Source organism: Balaenoptera musculus, chromosome 1 (assembly GCF_009873245.2).
Source record: "Balaenoptera musculus isolate JJ_BM4_2016_0621 chromosome 1, mBalMus1.pri.v3, whole genome shotgun sequence".
NCBI classification, from domain to species: Eukaryota; Metazoa; Chordata; class Mammalia; order Artiodactyla; family Balaenopteridae; genus Balaenoptera; species Balaenoptera musculus.
The window spans coordinates 13161820-13176863 of NC_045785.1; the positions used below are offsets into that span (position 1 = coordinate 13161820).

The 15044-nt window shown below is 58.9% G+C and overlaps 1 protein-coding gene across 19 annotated transcripts in view; it reads left to right on the plus strand.

The window, feature by feature from the left end:
* The window catches only part of ARHGEF10L (Rho guanine nucleotide exchange factor 10 like), a 158906-nt gene that overhangs the window by 83547 nt on the left and 60315 nt on the right, over nucleotides 1-15044 (plus strand). For 17 of the 19 annotated variants that reach the window (XM_036853931.1, XM_036854003.1, XM_036854025.1 and 14 more), the window contains 8 exons: nucleotides 378-486; nucleotides 3002-3108; nucleotides 5392-5469; nucleotides 6462-6641; nucleotides 7620-7736; nucleotides 9100-9192; nucleotides 9940-10113; nucleotides 14561-14706. In XM_036853931.1, the coding sequence (XP_036709826.1) occupies nucleotides 378-486; nucleotides 3002-3108; nucleotides 5392-5469; nucleotides 6462-6641; nucleotides 7620-7736; nucleotides 9100-9192; nucleotides 9940-10113; nucleotides 14561-14706 (1004 nt within the window). Of the gene's footprint in view, nucleotides 1-377; nucleotides 487-1793; nucleotides 2223-3001; nucleotides 3109-5391; nucleotides 5470-6461; nucleotides 6642-7619; nucleotides 7737-9099; nucleotides 9193-9939; nucleotides 10114-14560; nucleotides 14707-15044 lie in introns of those variants that run through there. The other 2 variants (XM_036854051.1, XM_036854057.1) reach the window with 2 other exon arrangements.

Genomic DNA, 15044 nt, shown 5'->3' on the forward strand with positions numbered 1-15044 from the left:
GGTCACGCGGCTGGGGAGCGGTAGGGCTGGGATCTGAACCAGGCCTAGGACTCCAGGCCTTGAGCCTTGTCCCCAGTGTCACACCATGTCCTTAATTTGACACCCAAGGGGAAAAAATTGGGTTAGTAAAGAGGGTTCCCCCCGGGAGGTGCCCCAGGGCATGAATGCCCTTCCACCCCTTCCCAGGAGGTCTCAGGGTGGCACTGCCCTGCTGTCTTTCTTGGCCTCTGCTGCCACCTCCCTGGGAGGCAGTGGGCTCCAGGGTCCTCATGTTTGTAGCCCTGGCCGGGAGGCCTGAATAGGGCTGGTGGCCCTTGGTGGCAGATGTCGCAAGGCCTCCTTCCGCTTCTCTGATGAGCCCCCCTGCCTTTGCTCAGATGACCCAGCTCATGAGGGCCGCCAAGAGCGGGACCAAGGACGGGCTGGAGAAGACGAGGATCGCCGTCATGCGCAAAGTGTCCTTTCTGCACAGGAAGGATGTCCTTGGTGAGGCTCTGCGGGCCGGGCCAGGGGCGGGCTCGGTGCTCGGCAGGGGTGGGTGGGCGAGGTCACTGGGTGTCCGGGCTCCTCTGGCGGTGGGGTTTGGGGATTGATCCCCAAATGTGCCAGCTTGTTTCCCGGCCTATGGCAGGTGGACCCCATCTCTTCTGGGAAATGTAGGCCTCTCCCTTCAGCATCCCTGCCCTTGGTCTCTGTCGTGGCCTCCTTGGCCTCTTGCCTCCCATGCTCACCTGGCCTCATCTTTGAATGCACCTGTTCATTCCCTCCTTTATCCATGCACCTGTCTCTCCACCAGCCAACATTTATTGAACACCTACTAAGTGCCATGCCCCGTGCTGGGTGCAGGGACACCAAGATGAGTTACGCAGTATTACCTGCAGGAGCACCTGGGACAGTACGGAGACAGGCATGCAAACAGGAAATGACCAGCTGCACGGTGGGGTGCCACGGTGGGAGCGTGGGGGAAGTGAGCGTGGAATGCGGGAATGAAAGGTCAGGGAAGGGCTGAGAGCAGAAGGAGAAGGAGACCCAGGTCCATCAGGCCAGGGAACGGGGCAGGGAGTGGGTGCTCTGGGCGGAGGAGCCAGCATGTCCAACGGTCCGGAGGTGGGAAGGTATGAGACGTTCAAGAAGTGATTTTCATGATGGTCATCGTTTATGGAATATCTGTTGTGTGCCAGGCACTCTCCTAAGAGCTTTACAGTTTCTCATTTAATCCTTAGAAACACCAGACAGGGGCAGAGGACTGTCTTGTTCCCATTTGGAGATGAGGAAACAGGCACAGAGTGGTTCAGTGTCTCGCCTGGGGACACACAGGCGTGGAGGGGACAGAAGAGGCTTCCTCTGGCTGGAGTGAGGGCAGGGGTGAGAGATCAGGGCCCCGTTAGCACAGGCATTCAAGCCAGGGAGGACTTTGAGGCTCTGCACCCTCTTGAAATCTATGTATTTTACCCTCTCTGTGCCTCAGTTTCCTCATCTGTACAATGGGGCTAATCTGGCATCTGTCTCAGGGGGCTATGGTGAGGATGACCGAGTAGTAGTAGTACATGGAAAGAGCCCAGCACAGCTCCTGACCCCTGTGTGGCAGGTGTTATTCCCGGTGGCAGCCACAAGAAGGAGGTGTTTGGTGCTGCGACAGCATCTTGCTGATGTGGATCCGATCCTGGTTCCACGGCCTCCTGGCTGTGTGACCTTGCCCGCTTCTTCCCCTCTTGGACTGCCAGGTTCCTCATCTGTGAAGCGGGTTTAACCCCACCACTGCATATACTTGATTCAGCGCCAAACTTTTGGGGGAGCCCTACCCCCCAATGAGGGAGAGGATGATGGGTCGAGGAGCCATTCCGAACTTGGAGTGGCCTGGAGAAGGGACAGGCTGGACATGCTGGCTGGCTGGGAACTCTTCCTGGTCACCCTCCCCATCCCCAGGCCAGCTGGGCGGCCAACAGGCTCCCCCCTCACCCCGCCCGTTAGCCCAGAGCCTTTCCTAAAGCGACCCTCCCACCAGAGGCGTTATTAATAGCCACAGCAGGGCTCGAATCACCAGCCAAGAATGTTACCCAGTGGTGCATGGGGGAAGAGGAAGCCGCGGGGCCAGCGGCTGGGGTGGGTGCGGAGTGATGCCCAGGGTGCCATGTGGGCCAGGCAGGAGGGCCTCCACCACCCCGACCCCCATACTGTCATCCGCTGTCCCTCCTCCTCCTCCTCTTCTGTCTCCTGCTCAGGTAAGGCCCGTCTGCGTGTCCCTGTTCCCTCGGCCCCCCGGAGCCACCGCCACTTCTTTCTTCCCAGCTTCCCCATAGCACCCGCTTCCTGCTGCCTGCGGCTGCCGGCACTGGGTTTCAGGGCCGCAAGCAGTGGGGTCCCGTCTCCCTGTGCCTGTGCCTGTCGCTCGTGGGGCGGGAGCCCTGCAAGGCCGGGTTACTGCACTCTGCCTGACCTCCGCTCTTTCTCTCCGCCCCAGCCTCTGTCTGTCTCGATCTGTCCTCTGAGGTCTGCCCCCACTCATGTCTGCGTTCCCCTATTGGACATCAGCTGGACTTTTTCCCTGTTGGGTCTCTTTTTTTGAAAGATGAAAACACAGAGCCAAACAGCCCTGTTCTTCTCGGGGCTTACTTTCTTCCCCCTTTTTGGCATCCAGAAGAAAACTATTTTTAGTGCGTAGTGATGGGGACATGGGCGGCCTGGCCTTTGCCAGCCCAGAAGCGGGCGGGTCTGAGCAGGGACAGAGGCTCCTGGCAGAGTGGATTCTGAGAGCCGAGCCCCTGCTGCATGTTGCTTTCTACTCCCTCGCTCCATCCCTCCCTCACTTCTATTTCCGGGTGGACTGTTCTAGCAGAATATAACCAGGAGGGCGGTGAGTAGGCTGTAATCCTCTGTGGCCCCAGGAGCTGCTCATCCCAGGACCCCGGTCTGTGGGGAGAGAGGGGTTTCCAGCTCCTGGAGTTTGAGCAGGTGTGTCATCCTTGCCTTGCATGTGTCACCAGCCCATCTCACTTTCCAGGTGACTCGGAGGAGGAGGACATGGGGCTCCTGGAGGTCAGCGTTACGGACATCAAGCCCCCAGCCCCGGAGCTGGGCCCCATGCCAGACGGCCTGAGCCCGCAGCAGGTTTGTGAGAGGAGTGGGGTGTCTTCAGGGGGAGGGATGGTGGGGACGCCAGCCTGCTACCTGGGACCGTGAAGGTCTGGGTCTGGAAGGGGAGGTGATGATCAGGGGGCTCTTGACAGAGCCCCAGCTGGGTGGGGGACCTCCTGGGGTCTCTTCTCGACCTGCTGCACAGACTTTCCAAATTGGACCCCTCAGGTTCCATGCCATCATCCTGGGTGGCGGTGGGGCTGCATGTGGAGCTCTTGCTTCCCAGCCCTGCGGCAGCCAGAGCAGCTCCTGTGTAACTGGGTCAAACGAAGGTGTTTGAACAAAGGGTCCGCAGTCCCTTTCTGGGAAGCATCGAGCTAATCCAGTTCAGGGGGGGACCCTGGAGGTGCCCGTCCACCCACCTGTCATCAGTTCAGACCCCAGAGTCACCGCAGGCTTCCCAGGAGCGGGGCTCTTCGGGCGATGTCTTCCTTCTCCAGAAGTGTCACATTGAGATCGGGGTGGCTGTGCTCTGAGACCTTCCTCGGCAGAGTCTGGTTTGAGTTTTTCCCCGCTGGGGTTTTCTTAGCCACGAGGCAGGGGGAGAGACCCCTGCCTCCCTCTGGTCGTGAGGACTCTGAGCAAGACATGTCGGGGCAGCAAATGCAATGAGGGGGTTGGCCGGCTTGGAGTTGGCAGGAAATCCTGACGATGGGCCCCTTTCGAAAATCGGAGATACGGCCACACATCTCGTCTTGGGAGTCCATCTGCCTCCTTCCTTCCTCCTTTCTCCTGCCTGGCCCCTGGCAACACTGAGGTGGTGACCCCCCCTGCTCCCTCCCCTATGCAGTGAGTCACTGTCAGAGCCGTCAGAGCTCAGAGCCAGCCAGGACCCCGGGCTGCCAGCTCATAATCCGGGGTTCCCCTTTTTGATGTCGGCCGGGTCTGTCTCCTCGGGAGCCTTTTGCATTTCTTGGATCAGCAGTGTTAGTTACTCTAGGCCAGTGGCTCTCAACCGAGTTTATTTTGTCCCCCAGGGGACATTTGGCAATGTCTGGTGATGCTTCTGGTTGTCACAGCTTGTGTGGGGGGGCAGGGCGAGTGCTACTGGAATCTGGTGGGTAGGGGCCGGGGACGCTGCTACGCATCCTACAGTGCACAGGACGGCCCCAAACATCAGCGTGCTGAGGTTGAGAACGCTGCTCTGGGAACACCTGGGAAACTGGGGATCGTTGACAAGGCATCCCACCATGGGGCAGCTTGAAGGACAGTGGCCTGGCTCGTCACACCGCCGGGGGCCATGGTCAGGCCTGGGGGGCCATGGTCAGGCCTGGGCGCAGGCAGGGTTGTGGGAGGAGATGCAAAGGGTGTGCCAGAGGGAGGAGGGAGGAAGCAGAGGGGAGCAGGGGAGATGGTGGTGGGCGCCTGGACCAACGTTCTCAGGATGGCTTTGGGGGCACAGTGAGGATCAGTCACCCTCCCAGCTCTGGGCCAAGGTGGATAGGCTCTCCCCTTGGACACCTCTCATGTGCGATACCTTTCATGAGCTCTGTCCCAGCTTTGCTGCACGATAGAATCACCTGGGAAACTTTAAAAAACACTGTTACCGAGGTTGCACCCCATAGCAATTCATTCAGAATGCCTGGGGTGGGAGCCACGTGATTCCAGTGTGCAGCAAAGTCCCCCCACCAACCCCCCTCCCAGCCCACATGCTGCTGTGTCCAGGTGAGGGCTTCTTGACTGGGTGCTGGTCGGTCTGCACCTGAGAGATGCACTAATTTGGGCTGAGGAGAGATAGGGAGGGCAAGAGGGGAAGGATAAGGGGCTGGGATGTTTAGCTTGAAGTAGAGCCCACTTGGTGGGGATGGGAGAGGGATTGGTTAAGGATTGGATCTGTAAGTGTCGGGAGCTGAGATTTCAACTTCATCCAAGAAAGAATTTTCTGCTAGAGTTGTCCAAAGATGGAGGAGGCCGCCTGTCCCCATGGAGGAGAGTGGTGGTTTCCCATCCCTGGATGTGTGGGAGCAGAGACCAGGCAGGGGACTCGAGTCCCAGCGTCCCCTGCCCCCATGCTGCAGTCTGGGGAGCACGGGCATTTGTCTGGGGTGGGCAGGGGCTCTGGAAGGGAGTGCTGGCCTGCCAGGCCCCAGTGGTCCAGGAGCGGCTCTGGGAAAGACGAGTTCCTTCTGTCCCACGGCCGTCAGCTCCACTGGGCGTCATGACTCCTCTTCCCATCACCCGGGGCTCCGCACACAGCCGGTGCTCGCTCTGTGCCATGGTTGGCACAGGTGCTGACTGTGCTTTCCGCCCGAGCAGGTGGTCCGGAGGCACATCCTGGGCTCCATCGTGCAGAGCGAAGGCAGCTATGTGGAGTCTCTGAAACGGGTACTCCAGGTAGGACTCTGGGGGCTCTGGGGAGAGGGCAGGGGAGACCCCGGAGGGACATTTTACAAGGCGTGTTTGGGGACTGTGGGCATTTTTAAGGGGAAGGAGCCAAAGGCCAGGGCTTTTATGGAAACAGCAGGACCTCCAGATGGGGGACACCAAGAATTCCAGATGCCTTGGTGTTCACAGGATGACTGCATTTTCTGAAACCATGTCGGGGTTCAATAAAATGAGCTCTATCCTATGGACTTGAGGGCATGTGGTGCCTCTTGTGCCTTCCTTGCCACTCTGGGAGCCCCCGGGGCAGAGGCTGGTGTCTCCCCGTCATCTTGGAGCTCCCTGGGTGCGCCCTCTCCCCTGTGATCCGGATGCACAGGAATTGCTAAGTAGATGCTTGCATGACTAAGGTGTGCTGGCCTGGTCTGTAGTCTGCATTCCTGAAAAGGTGAACCTTCTGGGATGTTGTGGGCTCTCGGTGAGGACAACGGGGAGGGGGATTGTAGGAGTGGGAGGATGCTAGTGACAACCTCATTTCCCCTCCTGAGTTTGGATCCACAGTGGAGGAGCCCAGACCTCAGGCAGGTGGAGGCAAAAATATCCCGTGTTTCTGACAAAGCTGGTTGGAGAGTGTGGCTCTAGGTCTTGCTGTGACATCACTGCCACTGCTCCGTTAGACAGACTGGCTCACTTGTGGGCAAAGCCGATCTGGGCCGGCCCCTGGGGACTGCCTCCGTGGAGCTCCTTGCAGGCAGGGGTCTGCCCCAAAACCCAGCTTAACACATAAGTCACGGGGGTGGGTTATGGATGGGCAAAAGGGTCAGGAGTGTCACGTTCATGGAGATCCTTCCAGAAGGACAGGTGAAGAGTGAGGGGTGAGTGCTCCCCCCGCAGGAAGGTCTGCCGAGTTCTGCTTGGCCCGGTCCAGGTGGCCATGAGGGCAGTGGGGGCGGGGGCTGTGGCCTGGCCTCGGGGCGCTCACCCCGCCCGCCCCACCCCGCCAGGATTACCGCAACCCCCTGATGGAGATGGAGCCCAAGGCGCTGAGCGTCCGCAAGTGCCAGGTGGTGTTCTTCCGCGTGAAGGAGATCCTGCACTGCCACTCCATGTTCCAGATCGCCCTGTCCTCCCGCGTGGCCGAGTGGGACTCCACCGAGAAGATTGGGGACCTCTTCGTGGCTTCGGTAGGTGTCCCCAGACTCTCCCCAGCCTGCCAAGGTGCCAACCACGGCCCTGATCTGGATGTTCTCTGGGCCAGCCTCCTGCCTCCACCTGGTCGCCTCGTCCAAGCCGGCGGGGTCAGAGGGTGGCAGGGCCTGAGTCGGCCTGGCCTACGCGGGGGCGGGTGTGACACCTTGCAGCGTGTCCTCGGAGATGTCCGCCGGCCTGGCGCCTGCTCCCTGTTCTGGCTCCGCCCAGGTGGCAGCACCTCCAGGAGACTTGGCCGATCTCAAGCCCCCCCTGCCAAGTGCTCGCAGAGGGGCCACTGTGCAATGCTCACACAGAGCATGGCCTTGGCCCCAGAGGATGCTGCAGGGTGTCGGGGCCAGGCCACTGGGTCGTGCTCCCGGAGACCTAGCCTGGTCCCAGCTCAGCTGTGCAAACGTGGGCAGCTCCAGGGCCCTCTCGGGGCTCAGGTCCCCATCTGTGGAAGAAGGGGGTGTGCTGGACTCATGGTTTTTGACACTGAAGTCTGCAGGCCCCAGAGAGATTCACGGGGTGGGAGATGGTCAGGTCGGTGGAACCTGCTTCGATATGTTTTAGGCAATTGGGTTCTGCTAAAAGACAAAAAACCCAGCACCCTGGTCGGTGTGTCCATGGGGCTCAGGTCGGAGCACCATCCTTGAGGGTGGGGGGCTGGGGGGTGTAGCAAAGGGCCGCCATGCCCCCCTTCGCCTGTGGGCCAGGCTGCCGTGCTGGGGGACGAAGGACCTCCCCGGGCTCTCCTTAGCACCACCTCTTCCTCCCTGTGACCTTGGTGTCTCTTCGCCTCTCTGAGCCCTGTCCCCTCCCCTCACCGGGTGACAGGTTTCCTCACCTCAAGGCTAGCTGAGACCCTCCAGGCAGAGGAGGACTGTGGCCGGCGGTGAGGGTGGGAGTGCTGGTCGCCCTCCCCCTCGCGTGGATGTGACCCTCCCGGGCCGCGCCCACACCTGTTTCAGTTCTCCAAGTCCGTGGTGCTAGACGTGTACAGCGACTACGTGAACAACTTTACCAATGCCATGTCCATCATCAAGAAGGCCTGTCTCACCAAGCCCGCCTTCCTCGAGTTCCTCAAGGTGGGCCCGAGGGTGGTCCGGGGCCCCTCTCAATGGAGCCCCGGCCATCGGGGGGGGGGCGGGGAGGTTTCTCAGGAGGGAGGGATCGCTGCAGCATCATTTCTTTGGCCCAGACACCTCTCTTCTTTCCTTTGGGGCATCCCCAGTCACACGAGAAGAAAATTTGCCTCTCCTTTCCCCACTCCCCCAAGAGGAGGGTGAAAAAGAGTTAAAGTTTCTTTAAGCCACTTGGGATCCTGGAGTTTTGACAGGTGGAAGGGTAGGCCTGTGACATCTGCTGATGGTGGCTGGGCTTGGTGTGGCTCAGGTTGTGGCCGGGATGATCCCTTTTCTTAAAGGATCCCTTTTCTTAAAGTGGTGCTTTGGGGATCACGTGGGAGAATAGAGTTTAAAGGACTATAGGCCTCAAGTAGCCGTGGGACCAGGTCCCCCATCCTCATTTCCTAGGCGCACGGTTAGGTGAGTCAGAGAGACCCTGCCGCAGGGAGCGTGCCACCCAGCAGAGGGCGCAGGTGGGCTAGGGCCCCCCCAACCCGCCCCCGCCACCCCCGGCCTCAGCCGAGGAGCCTACAGCCTGGATCCCAGAGGGTCAGGGGGCTTTCTCAATGGGGTACCATCTGACACGGGTCCTGGGGGGTCAGTGGGGTTGAAACAGGGGGAGATGGAGGAGAGGGTGTTCCAGGTGCAAGGGTGATGGGGCAAAGGTCAGAGGCAAGTCTGGTTGGATCCTGGGAGCACTGGGTGCCCGGGAGAGAGGCCCAGAGCAGCGGAGTTCAGTCTGGGCGGATCTGGACCTCCTGACCCAGGGGCTAGGATGTCGTATTTCAGGCAGCGGGGGCCACTGAAGTTTTGGGTGGAGGCAGATGGAGGCAGAGGCCGGTGGGGAAGCTGTGGCGGCAGCCTGGGTCACAGGGGCTGAGGGCCCGGGTCAAGGTGACAGGTGTGTGGATGGAGAGGTGGAAACAGAAGCAAGAGACAGGACAGTAAGAACCGCCCCTGTGCCCGAGCCTCACCCCGGCCCGGGCCCGTCCGCTTTAGCTTAGGTGGAGGGAATGGTTGTCTCGGCTACTTTCGGTAGCCTGACTTCTTGGATAAATTGCTGAAATGGCCTACTTATACTTTTAGTCCAGAGACTTTAACGTGATGCTCTAGGCTTTCCAGGGTGAGGGGCTGTACAGGGGAGCCCCGTGGTGGCAGGGACCCCTGACTGTGGAACCAGGGACCTCCTGGGCTTTTCTTGGGCCCAAGGCCGAGCAGGGTCCTGGGCCCGGGGAGGGGAGCCCGGGATGGGCCGCATCTGTACCCCGGGTGCTGGGCCCTTGCTGCGGAGGCTCAGTGAATTATTCCCCGTCATCTCCAACAGCGGCGGCAGGTGTGTAGCCCCGACCGCGTCACGCTCTACGGGCTGATGGTGAAGCCCATCCAGAGGTTCCCGCAGTTCATCCTCCTGCTTCAGGTACCGCGGGGGATTCTGGCGGCCACCAACCTGCAGGGTGCGGCGTGGGATGGTGCGAGCCTCATGGGGTTGGGGCAGGAGGCCTGGCTTCTCATCCGTCACCCACAACCCACGCATCTGTGCACGGTGGGCAGGGTCTCAGACCCCCGGCCCCCTCTTTCCCCGCTCCTAGGGTGGAGCCCGTCAAGCTTACTTTCCCCTCCCCTGGTGGGAACCTGGTGACCGGTGGTGACATTAGCCCAGGTTGTGGGAAGGCACGTGGAATCCGAGCGCCTGTGGGGCCCCTGGCAGTGAGGAGATGCCCCGTGGATGCTCTGATCTTGTCACTTCAGGCTTCCCGAGGGAACGTTAGCCTCCACGCTGGGCCCCGAGAGCTTGAGACACCTCCCCTGGTTGCCAGGGGTCCTCAGTCAGGGGGTGAGTCCCCCTGGGGGGAAGGCTGGCTGTCAGCCCAAGGGTCCCAGCAGGGTTTCTTCTCTGTCCTCAGAGCGACCAGCAGCAGGAGTGGGTCTCATCTCAGTGTACAGTTGATCAGTGAATCAGGGATTGGTCCACACAGCTATTTTATTTTAGTTTTTCATTCACTAGCTGCTTCTTGAGGCCTTGCTCTATGTCAGGCCCCGCCTGTCCTGGCTACAAGCTGGGCCCTTCTCAGGCCTGAGTGCAGAGGCGGAGGCTGTGACCCCAGCCAGGGGAGGGTCTGATGGGGTGGGGGTCTCAGTCATGGCTCCCTCTGGGCCCCGGCAGGACATGCTGAAGAACACCCCCAGGGGCCACCCGGACAGGCTGTCGCTGCAGCTGGCGCTCACGGAGCTGGAGACGCTGGCCGAGAAGCTCAACGAGCAGAAGCGGCTGGCCGACCAGGTGGCCGAGATCCAGCAGCTGACCAAGAGCGTCAGTGACCGCAGCAGCCTCAACAAGGTGCGTGCGTACCTGCCCTGCAGCCGGCGTCGCCTGTTGCTCTGCCTCCTGCCCTGTGGCACCCACCAGGTGGCAGTGTTCTCTGAGGGAGGCAATTCCTTGCTTCTCTCTGAGCCCGCAGACCTTACCTTAAGGATTAATCTTGACTAGACCTCCACATTCGTTACTACTCATGTGATTTTAGGATAAAAGCTGATTTTATTCAGCAGTGTAATTGCCAGTAAAGATGCCAGAAACGATAGCCTAGTATTGTGCTTAAACTAGTGGGCCGTGGAGTCAGAGTCTGGGTTTGAATCCAGATTTTGCCACTGGTGCTTACTGTGTGGCCTCAGGGGAATCACCCAACCTCTCTGAACCTCAGTTGCTTCCTCTGAAATGAGAAGAGCTCGATGGCGCCTGACCCTCAGGGCTTCTGCGAGGCAAATGAGAGAGTTGGCAAACTGGCAGACCCAGAGCCCTTAATACAAGGTGGCAGTTGTCATTATTAGTGTTATTTTTTAAGAAGCAAAAAGAAAAATCCATGCCATGTTTTGGGATTGCAACTTAGGAACATTCTAGCAAAAAAAAAAAAAATCTTGGAAAACTTTCAAATGAGTCTATTAGGGAACTCTGTTTTTAAAACAAAGTTGGTACAAAAAAATTAGTCACCTCCCAGAGTCACCTGTTGGTGAACTTTATTTTTTTATTTTTTATTTTTAAAATTTTATTTATTTACTTGGCTGCGTTGGGTCTTCGTTGCTGTGCGCGGGCTTTCTCTAGTTGTGGCGAACAGGGGCTACTCTTCATTGCGGCGCGCGGGCTTCTCATTGCGGTGGCTTCTCTTGTTGCGGAGCACGGGCTCTAGGCGCCTGGGCTACAGTAGTTGTGGCACGTGGGTTCAGTAGTTGTGGCTCGTGGGCTCTAGAGCTCAGGCTCAGTAGTTGTGGCGCACGGGCTTAGTTGCTCCGCGGCATGTGGGATCTTCCCGGAGCAGGGCTCGAACCCGTGTCCCCTGCATTGGCAGGCGGATTCTTAACCACTGCGCCACCAGGGAGGTCCCTGTTGGTGAACTTTAGTCCTGTTTCCCTAGTGGCTTGTGACATGAGCCGCTTGCAGCTGCACCCACATCTGGGAGGTCCCGGGCCCCGCCTTCTTTCACCCACCAGAGTGTGGGGTTGGCTCCGATGGTTCGGGGTGAGGTGACCCCCACCCCAGGGCACTTGGCAAAGGCAAGCGTTGTTCTTTGGGGAAGGGACATCCTGTGGGGTCACAGGGAGGTGTTCAGGTATTCTGGGGGAAACCTGGGGGCCTCCTGGCTCTGTGGCCCCCAAAGCAGAACTAAGGCCAGTGACTAAGGCCGATGAGATTTCAGCCACATGGGGTGGAGCTTTCTAATGTTTGGGGAGTGTCACCAGGAGCACCACAGCGCTTCCCACGTGGCCCCGCACTTTACAGTATATGATACTCTCTAACCTGCGTTGTCATGTTTGATTTTCACCACAGGCCTGCAAAACAAGGCTCGGACAAGTTAACTTGCAGGGTCCCTTGCAACTCTAAGCTTCAGGGTCCTGCATCTTAAGACTGTCCCACCTCAGGCCAAATTCAGGCTGCACATGTGTATTTAGGCCCACACAGTATTTTTAGGAAAATGGAATTAATTGCCAACATTTAGAAATGGAGAAATGTCCCACAACATTTAGACTCATGTATCTTCTTAAGGGTTGGAAGAGCTGGCACTCTGGCCCACCTTCCTATGTGGCACCAGTCACCTGAGTAGCAGCTGCCCTTGCCCCCTCAGTCCACATCCAGGTCTTCCCACTGAGGTTACTTCTGGCCCTGCAGGCACCTGGGTTTGCTTTGCCTGTTCCAGGAGTATAGTGCTGGGAAGAAAAGATGAGGCAGGGGATGGAGCTCCCTCCCCGGGGTGTATCCCCATCCAGGATTGCTCAGGGTGGGCCTGAGGGGTGGGGGTCATCCCCCTCCCTGCCTCCAGGCAGGACTTCCCCAGCCAGTCCCACACAAGCCTTCTATTTAAAAAAAAAATTTATTTATTTATTTGGCTGCGCCGGGTCTTAGTTGCGGCATGCGGGATCTTTAGTTGCGGCATGCGGGATCTTTAGTTGCGGCATGCAGACACTTAGTTGCGGCATGTGGGATCCAGCTCCCCAACCAGGGATCGAACCCGGGCCCCTTGTGTTGGGAGCGCGGATTCTTAGCCACTGGACCACCAGGGAAGTCCCAAGCCTTCTATTTTGAAATGTCTCTCGGGAAAAAGACCTTAGCCCAGCCATGGCCACCGTGCTAGTGTTTGATGGTCTTTGCACTTGGGAAGTGTCTTCTTCTGTCTTTAGCTCCTTTCCTGTAACCAAGAGGGTTTCTCTCGCTTTGGCTCACACACTTGTGAGATCACTCGGGAGAAGGAAACCCTCCTCCTTAGCACTTGCTCTGGGAAGAGCTCTCTGTTCCCTTCTGCTCTGGCTGCTGGGGGGGACCTGGGCTGTGAGGAGCAGTGGTCACTGGCTGGAGGTCAGGGGGACCTGTTGGGTGTTGGGTGAGGAACTGACAGCCCCAAGCCTCAGTTTCCCCACCTGTCAAGTGGGTGTGTCGGATGCGAGTGGGATGGTGTCGTGGAGAGAGTGATGGTGGCCGCACACCACGCCTTCCCCTGCCAGGGCCCCCCTGGGGCAGTCTCGGCCAGTTCTGAGGCCAGTGCAGTGATTTCCCTCTTGCCACCCATCACCCAGAGAGAAGTGGAAATGAAACTGGGTGTGCCCGAAGTGGAACCGTGTCGGCTGTTTCAAAATGTGCCTGCTCAGGACCTGACTGCAGGGGGCTGTTTGTGCAATATCCGAGTTTTCTTTTGTCTTTCTTTTTTTTTGATCTGCTTAAGTGGCAGGAGGATGGTTGTCGGAAGCCAGGGGACTTTCCTCTCCCCTGAGGAAAAGGGTCACGGCACCCTTGGCCGTCTTCTGAGGGGCCTGCTGTCTTCGGGTCCCAGCTGTGTCTACACGAGCTGGCAGTCAGCTTGCTGGTGGAAGCTGTGGGCTGGTGGAGCCCGGTCTGAGCAGTCATGGGGGTATCCCTGGGGCACCCTGAGACTTTTTGTGTGTGTTGGGAACAGCGGGCTTTCCCTGACTCCCCTTACCCCGAGTCAGGAGCCAGAGGGCGTGTGGCTGGCTGCCCGGTGCTGGGAACAGCATGTGTGGCCTGGCTCTGCCCCGCCGCTCAACCGGCACTGGGTCTCAGCAAGTCACTTTACCTCTGGAATCTCCGTCCCCTTGTCCAGGAATGGGGCGGCCTCAGCGTTCTCGAGGCGATTATGTGAGAGGTGGACTATTTAGTGGCATGTGGTGTCACTCGGGCTTTCGTGTCACCTGGAGAGACACCGTTCTTCACAGAACAGAAGGGCCTTCTCTCCAGGAGAGGTTTTGGGATGATCCGCCCTTTCCCTTGTGACGATGGGGAGGAGGGGGCGCTAGCCGTTGTTATCAGAATCATGGGCTTTGGGAAGGAATTTTGCCGAATACTCCTTTTCCTCCTCAAAATCCTTAGTAAAGAGGTGTTTTCCCAGCGGGTCTCTGGGTCTGATGGTGGTCCGGTGCTGGCAGCATTCTTGGAATCCAGCCCGAGATGGGCAAATGCCTGTTCGGGTGCTGGAGGCTTGAAGGCCTTCAGCCTTGTCAGAGGGTTGCCTTGTCAACCAGCAGATCTGTCCCAGCCCCAGCACGAGGCCTTCCACGAGGCCAGTAGCTGAGGCTGTTCAGTAGGTCAGGGTGAGGAATGGGACCTACTTTCAGGCCAGGAATCTCCCTGCTTGAGGCCACACGCACAGTGGCAGCAGTGGGGACAGTGGCCGCCATCTGTGGGGCGTCCCGTCGCAGGGCCGGCTCCTTGGGTGTGTGGCCTGTGCCGTCACGCAGGGCGGGCACTCCGAAGGGTCCCACGTTTGGCTTAAGGCTCTGCCATCGCCATCTTGAAATTCTTAATAATTCTGAGCGAGCACCGCATTTTCCTCCTCTGCTGGGCTCTGCGGATCATGTAGCCAGGTCCAGTCCCACGTTGCCTTGGTGATGTGAGCAGTAGAGGTATCGCCCACTTGACAGCTGAGAAAGCTGAGGTGTGGAGAGGTGACATGGCACCTGCCAGAGGGCTTCACAGCGGGTGCTCCGGGAACCAAGGTCAGAGCACGGGTCTGTGGCTCTGGAGCTGTGCCGCTGGCAGCGACATAGGTACAGGCTGGCAGTGGCTGGCTCACCTGAGCAGGGGTGCTGGCTGCTGGGGCCGGTGGGTGGTCAGTGCCTCTCGTCCCCCGGGGATGGAGGGCGTGGCCCTGCCTCATCCTCTGCCTCTCCCAGCTGTGGTCCCCTTTGTACGTGGAGGGAGAATCCTGGGTCTTTGGCACAGTGATGTCTGTGGAGCAGCCTGTGTACGATGTTGGTGTTGACCTTGCTCTGTCCCCTCCCCCCAGCTTTTGACCTCAGGCCAGCGTCAGCTGCTCCTGTGTGAGACGCTGACGGAGACCGTGTACGGTGACCGCGGGCAGCTGATCAAGTCCAAGGAGCGCAGGGTCTTCCTGCTCAACGACATGCTGGTCTGCGCCAACATCAACTTCAAGTAAGCAGGCCTGGCTGTTGCCCCTCCCTGGGGACCCCTCCTGTCGTGTCCCAGTCCGTCATAGCTGGGGTCCTACGTGAGCTCATCGGAGGCCTCCAACGTCCTGACTTCCTCTTCTATCCCTTTGTGCCTGCTCTGTCCCTGGTCCCCAGAGCTAGGAAGCACCTGCAGAGGTCACTGAGGGTAAACAGCTGTCTGTTGCATAGGGTGGACTGTTCTGGAACTCTGCTGTCAGAACTGAACAGTCTGCTGAGTCTTGACCACTTTGAAATTCAAGAGATTCTTCCCTGTTCCCAGCCCAGATCCCAAATCCCTGCTGCTTTAAGTCAAATAGATTT